This window comes from Epinephelus moara, chromosome 5 (assembly GCF_006386435.1).
Source record: "Epinephelus moara isolate mb chromosome 5, YSFRI_EMoa_1.0, whole genome shotgun sequence".
In the NCBI taxonomy this organism is placed as follows: Eukaryota; Metazoa; Chordata; class Actinopteri; order Perciformes; family Serranidae; genus Epinephelus; species Epinephelus moara.
The window spans coordinates 3,841,726-3,849,118 of NC_065510.1; the positions used below are offsets into that span (position 1 = coordinate 3,841,726).

General features: G+C 40.0%; 1 protein-coding gene across 1 annotated transcript in view; it reads right to left on the reverse strand.

Annotated features, from left to right (window-relative positions):
• Positions 1-7,393, reverse strand: part of tpcn3 (two pore segment channel 3) — a 33,158-nt gene that overhangs the window by 20,747 nt on the left and 5,018 nt on the right. Inside the window, exons 3-7 of the mRNA XM_050044856.1 lie at positions 5,854-5,970; positions 4,270-4,388; positions 3,915-4,016; positions 3,287-3,413; positions 2,145-2,352 (exon numbers count right to left, since the gene is read on the reverse strand). Of these exons, the coding sequence (XP_049900813.1) occupies positions 2,145-2,352; positions 3,287-3,413; positions 3,915-4,016; positions 4,270-4,388; positions 5,854-5,970 (673 nt within the window). The remainder of the gene's footprint in view (positions 1-2,144; positions 2,353-3,286; positions 3,414-3,914; positions 4,017-4,269; positions 4,389-5,853; positions 5,971-7,393) is intronic.

Consider the following 7,393-nt stretch of genomic DNA (forward strand, 5'->3'; position numbering starts at 1 on the left):
GTGAGTGAGTGAGTGAGTGAGTGAGTGAGTGAGTGAGAGAGAGAGAGAGAGAGAGAGAGTGTGTGTGTGTGTGTGTGTGTGTGAATAAACGTGGCAGGCTGCCCGTTGAGTGATGATGCAATAACGTGGGCTGCTCTGTGTGTCTGGCTTCATGTGATATCAGCTCTTCTGCTCAGTTAGTTCTCACATTAAAGCTGAACTGGATGATGAAGCAGTTTGACTTCCTCCATGAGGAAGATGAGTGAGCAGATAGTGACTCTGCAGAGAGCTGAGAGGTGACCTCCAGCGGCCGGAGAGCTGCTGCGGTCGGCTGGGTGTGACGGTGCAGAACGGAGCGGTCGCTGAGCGTGTGACCGAAGTCTCGTTCACTAACTAACCGACCATCAACCCCACCACGCAGTTACAGGTCAAATACACGAAGCTCTGAGGCGTCCTGCTGCCATGAAACTGTGTCCACAGGAGCTGGAACGTCTGTGTCAATTTGTGCACAAAAACAATCTGATTGAAAACGCCAAAAATATTTAATAACACCCAACAGAGCATCACCGTGCGACCAGTGTTTGCTGGAATAATGATTAATGATTCTGGGCTCAAATCATGAGTTCTTTTTACAGCTGAATCTGATTATGAAGTATATTTGATTATTTTATCCTCTGCAGGTGTAACACAGCAAGCGGCTTCATCTGGGATGTGATGAGAATCATCCAACATCACAAAGTGAAGATATGTCGTCTTTGTTTTTGTTTGTCACATTTTTCACTTCATAATCTCAGAAAACTTGCTTTTTCATCAATTTGTGACTTAAATGTCGGAGAGTTTTTTTCATACTTCTGACTTTATAGTCTCAGAGAATATTTTTCTAATCTTCAATTTGTGACTATAATTACAGAATCTCTGATTTTTTTTCTTGCTGATTGTTCTTGTAAATTTGTTTCATCATCATCATGTTTTCCAGCATTTCTTTTTACTTTTTACTCTCTGAGAGTATTTCAGGATTTTATCATAAATTGTTCTCATACATTTCTGAGTTTTTTTTACAGCAGTTTTTTTTTCATCCTAAACTTTGGACCATAATCACAGAGAATTTCTGATTTTTTTTTTCTTGCAAATTTTTAAACGTATAATGTCAGAAAATATTACAGTTTCTATTTGTGACTTTAATCTCAGAAATTATTGGATTTTTATTCTCCTAAATTTGTGACTATAATCTCTGACTATAATCATATATTTTTCCCCAGTGTCTGACCTTATAATCTCAAAGACTATTCAAGTTTTTAATCTTTTAATTTGTGACTATATCAGGAGACCTCTGATTATTTTCTCATAAAGTTATGAGTTTAAAATCTCAGAGATTAATTTGTGAGGTTTTTGCAAATGTCTGAATTTATAATGTCAGAGAATTCTTCAGTTTCTTTTTGTATATCTGTGATTTCAAAAGAGATTATTTAACTTTTATTCTTGTAAATTTGTGACTATAATCTCTGAGAATATCTGAATTTTTTTTCCTTGTAAAATTTCCAAGTTTTTTCTTTTCTTTTTATTTTATTTTATTTTCAAGTGGATTGGCGATAACAGAATGTTGTACAGCATAGTTGCAATATACACATACAATATATCCATAAGTAAATCAATAAATCCATCTTTCATAAAGTCTACATAAAGTTTCAACATCCACTGCCTTTATCTGTTGTTATCCACCTGAGCTTAAACCCTATGATCCAAAGCTGCTATCTATCTCATTCTAAACCCTAAACCACATGTCCTAAGGGTAACACAGAATATAGTACAACAACAACAACAACAAACTTTGTAAGTTTTTTTCTTGAAAATGTCTTTCTAATCTCAGACATTTTCAACTTATTTTCTCGTAAATGTTTTTTTTTTTTTTTGCGTAAATTAATGATCTAAATATAATATTTTTTTTCTCTGAATATTATCTGCATCCTCTGGCTCCGTATTTATTTATTTTTCACCTTCCAATGGTCCTGATACACTATCGTACCGATCACATCACTGTGCAAAGTAATAACCCCAATGAGAGCTTTGTATCTTGGGGACAAACATGTATTCACTATCTAATACACTGATATATAAGTGTGCGTGTGTGTTTGTGTGTGTGTGTGTGTGTGTGTGTTGCGACCCACCGATGCAGCCCTGGTTGTTGTCGTCAGAGACACTCCACAGCAGCTCTCTGTGGGCGTTGCTGATGTCGGGCTGGACCAGTCGGACCACTTGGTTCCAGTTAGCCTGGCTCACCACGGGCTCCCCGCCCTCCTCTCGCTGCTCCTGCAGCACAGCGAACGCTCGCACCATCTTGTGCCTTTTGGCCCTCACCAGCTGCCGTACCTCCTCCTGGTGGAGCGACAGAACATAAAACTGATCTGTCAGAGCATCAGCGAGATGGTTTAAATATTTCTGCGCTGATTGAGCGTCTGCAGGTCCTCCGTGTGTTTGTTTGTCTGACCAAAACTAATATTTACTTCAAGGTCTTTAATGTCATGCACACAACCATTTACCCTCTGCTAAGCCCCGCCCCTTTGTGATGGTCTGTCAAGCTGTTGGAGCTAGCATGGAGCAGAGTCCTGCACCAGGACGGGTAACCCTCAAAAAGCTGTGTGACGAGTAAAAAAATCCACAGGAACTCCACGCAGGCGGGCAGTAGAATTAAACAAAGTGAAAAGAAGTGCAGTGTGTGTGTGTGATATTCAGACATCTAAGTCACTATGAAAATGAAAATCTTAGATCTCAGGCTCCTTTCAATAACGCAGCACTATGATCATTAAATATGCATCAAAGAAAATCACGCAAGTAAAAAACTAAATTGGAATCTAAGANATATATATATAGATATATATATATGAGACATACATTTGTAAAACAAAAAATTGTGATAGTTTGCAAATGAAATGTGTTTCTTAGAACAACATGATATAAATATGTTCACGACTTTTTAAAGTTTAACCAACTGAAACAGTCAAAGACAAAAAACACTTCACAATGTCAAAGTCACATTAAAGAAATAAAAAAAATAATTTTGTTTTGTAAACAGTCTTATTTTGTGTTTTGTTCAAATGTTTTATTAAATGTCATTTGTTTACACTTTTGCTAACTGTTTTTTGTTTTGGCACCTCAGAGCCACCGTACCTGAGGTTGGATTCTGTTTGACATTAAGAGAGAAAAGATGAGGACTCGGTTGTTGTTGGAGCGACTGAATCTCAGAGAAACTTTGATGTTCGATGTGTTTTTCTGAAACAGCTGCGTGTTTCAGACTGTGACTCCATCGTACCTTCAGGTATTTCTTGTAGTTGTTGTAGACGACGGCCAAGAAGACGGACATGAAGATGTAGGTGTTGATGAGGATGTACAGGATGAAGAAGATGGCGAAGACGAAGCTGGTGTTGTACGCTGGCATCCTGCCAACCAGAGGCAGAAAACAAAACGTTCAGATAAAACAGACAAGCGTTTCTCAAAGAGTCACTTCCTTCTTCTTTTTCTGTGGAAGCTTCCCTCTCGTCAGACGCATGAATAAAGTTCCTTACAAAATAATTCTTAAAACTTTTTTGATAATTCATCCTCACAGATGCAAAACTGACATCTTTAAAAAGAAGGTGGCTGCTGTGCAGGTGGAAAAATGTAATAGAAAAATATAATTTTAAGTTGAAAATTTGTTTCAAATCATTAAAGCTGATGTGAAATTTACTGCTGTATGAAAAGTTTAATCAACTCATTTTTTATCAGGAAGCAGAAAAATTAAAGCAAAATATTTTCAAATACTTCAGAGTTTGTAAATGTTCTGTGTGACTTCAAATGTCAAACTAAAGGGATGAAATTTGAGCTGATGGTGGTTTCTGGAGGAGGTCAAAGGTCACGATCAAATCCAAGTGAAGACACAAAGAAGAGTCTGAAAGTCTCACATGACGTCAGGGCTGTTGGCCGTGGTGACGAGGACGTACAGATCGAAGACAATCTCCAGGTAGTTGGTGAAGTACGGCTGTCCGTCGATAGTCTTCAGACCTCTGCACAGAAAACACACAATCAGTCTTCTTTATATATTTTGTTTTATAAAACGTGAAATAAACAATGAGCCTCAAAGAACCTCAGATTCATAACTGACAGAAGGTTCACACTGTCCCAGCTGCTCTTACTGACATGGAGATGTGGAAATGCACCTTTAATCTGACTCCTGCCGCCTCAGCAGCGTTCACACACAGCTCGTTTAAAGCCGCCTTAAATATCAGATTATAAATGAGTAACAGGAAGTCCTCTCACCGTTTGCCCAGCAGTTTGAGCGCCATGAGGGAGAAGATGAGGACGCTGAACATGAAGAGCAGGAAGACGTAGAAGATCTGAGGCAGAGCGTTCCGGATGCTCCTGAACGCTCTGCGGAGCTGAACACAAACAAACAAACAGAGCTGATGAAGCTGCTCGTTCTCCCGGAGGACTTGAACGCTCCGTCCTCTTCAACACAGACACAAACTAATGATGCGTTCAGGCGCCGTCGGCTCAAACATTGGGCAGCAGGAAGTTTAAACAGTAGAGTTCAACAGAACACAATCAGGATCATCAGTGATGAGATACCACTACAGAGTGAGACACCTGAACGCACCGCCCCCAATCACATGACCACTCTCTTAACGTCTTCTTAACATCTGGTATGACAATCTTATTTTCTTCACATTACTAAAAATGTATATTTAAAGAATTTTTAATCGCCAACTCAGGTTAATGACTGGACGAGAAAGAGAAGATAGAAAATGTTACAGAATTCATTCACTCAAGGCCTTTGCACACCACGTCTGGATTTATTACATGCATGTTTTAAAATCTGTTTTCCGATAAAAATCGCTTCGCACAGAATCCCTGCAGCCTCTGATGCTATTCATTGTTTATTTTATATTGAAAGTTTGCGACAGAGGACAAAATGGAGTCGTCAAGCAGTGAGGATGATTTTCTGGTTGGTTTTACTTCTTGAAAGTAGAAAAAGAAATTAAAGCTACAAGCAGCGATGAGCGGGCCTTCGCACCATATAGGAGTGCTGCTGGAACGCTGGTTGATGCGGCCGTGACTTAAATGAAAGTCAGACACAGCTTGCAGGAATTAGATGGTATTTCCTGCTTGGAGTGCGTGACGCTGGAAATGACCTACTGCTAATTCTGTACAACTTCCTGTGTCCACTAGGTGGTGCTAGAGAACATGCAGTGATTATTCCTCATGTGTGAACCATGGTAACATGAACAATCTGTGTCACATTAAACTTCCTGTTGTCAGTAGGTGGCGCTGTGACTCTTCAGGCCTGGACTTTCATCCAGCAGGTGACATTTAGAGCAGATCGGACCATGTGACGTCATGTTACAGCAGCTTCCTGCGTCAGGTTGAAACATCAGAAAATGGCGCTCCGAGCGTCGCATGAAGGCTCACTCATGCTCAACGTTAGAGACGGAGGACACTTATGACCCTCGACACAAAATGGGTCTGAATGGGTTCACTGCGTGCTGCCATTTTGTCTCTTCGTCCACACTGTTGTAGAAGAAATAAATCTAAAAGGTCCAGATCAGAAAGTCACTTTATTTACGTTTATTTGATTCCCAACCAAAAAACCTTCACCTGTTTAATCTGGACTGTTTTAAAAAGCTGAATAATAATAATCAGAGTTTAACAGCCCTAATTTGATCAAAGGAGTCAAAACCATCAAATTAACCTCATAAGATGTCATGACGACACGAATGAAAGCATGGCTGCCGACTGTGGGTTCAGACAGGTGACACAGGTGAGACGGGTGAGACAGGTGACACAGGTGAGACGGGTGAGAAAGGTGACACAGGTGAGACGGGTGAGACGGGTGAGACAGGTTACCTGCCGTCCCTCTGTGATGTTGACCAGCAGCAGCGGGCGCAGGACTCTGGACCAGCGGACAGCGAAACAGTTTGTGGCCTTCAGCGCTCCGTAGATGATCATATCGACCAGAGTGAGCTGCACCACACACACACACACACACACACACACACACACACACACACACACACACGAGTCAAACACTTTGTTCTCATGTTTGACACAGCTTTAAACACATTTAGCAGCAGATGAATAAATGAAATGACAAAGACCTCTTCACGTCTTCACCAAGGTGTAAAACAAGGACGCCCAGTTTCAGGACTTTCTTTTGTCACTGAGCCACTGGCTGAGAAAGTAAGATCTGATAATAATATTAAAAGTAAACAAATTGGAGGCCAAACGCGTAACATATCACTGTATTGCGACGACATTATTTTCTATTTAACCGATGTGGAATCCTCACTTTTCCATCTCAATCAGATCATTACTCCACATGGGTCACTGTCAGGATACGAGGTCAACTGGGAGACATGAGTTGCTGCCTTTAAACAAAACCTGCGGTGTCACATGTGTACGCAATACTAAAATAAAATGGAAACAAACAGCAATAACATATCTAGGGTTAAGAGTTACATCAACCATCTGTCAAACACGGGGCGTAAATCTCACTCAGACTTTTAACAAAATAAAAGCAAATATTGATGGTTGGTCGAGCCTTCCCGCATCTCTGTGGGGAAAATGAATATTCGTCCTACTGTCAACTACATTCTGAGAATGTTGCCTGTAACAATTTCAGCATTTATATGGCATGGTGAAACGGCACGATGTTTCTAATCCAAACAGAAAGGTGGACTGCAGCTTCCCAACTTTTTTCACTGTTATTCATCATATGGTTGTCAGCAAATAAACATGTTATTTGATACCTGTGTGATTAAAGATTGGAAACACACTGAAGAGAACATGTTGCAAAACTTAAACATTGGCACAAAATGTCTACATTTCATGAAGAACTGAACACTGAAGTGTCATTTAACATTTTTAAGTCATGTAAAAGATTCTTGAACACAGATACCTCAATAAACCAACCAATATGGCCGAACTCAAATATAACAGTGAATAAAAAGATCATTAGCTGGAAAAGCTGGAAGGATAATGGAGTAACTAAGCTCTGTCACATATTCTCTGAGAACTGTTTTAAACTGAGGAACTTTGTTTCATTTGTTATGGGATTGCTATAAAATTAAAGGGACAGTGTGAAATATTTTCAGCTGTTTATTGGCAAAAATTGATTATTTTTCTTCCGCCAGATTTCAGTGCGTAACTTGTGCCACAGCTTTCAGCGCACACAGGGTCTTCATAAAACAAGATTCAAAGTGTTTATTGTCATATGCACAGTAAGGACACGTGTGCAAGGTAACGTAAAAGTATTGCGAGGGGAAACAAAAGTATTGCGAGGGGACACAAAAGTATTGCGAGGTAACGCAAAAGTATTGTGAGGGGACACAAAAGTATTGCGAGGGGACACAAAAGTATTGCGAGGGGACGCAAAAGTATTGCGAGG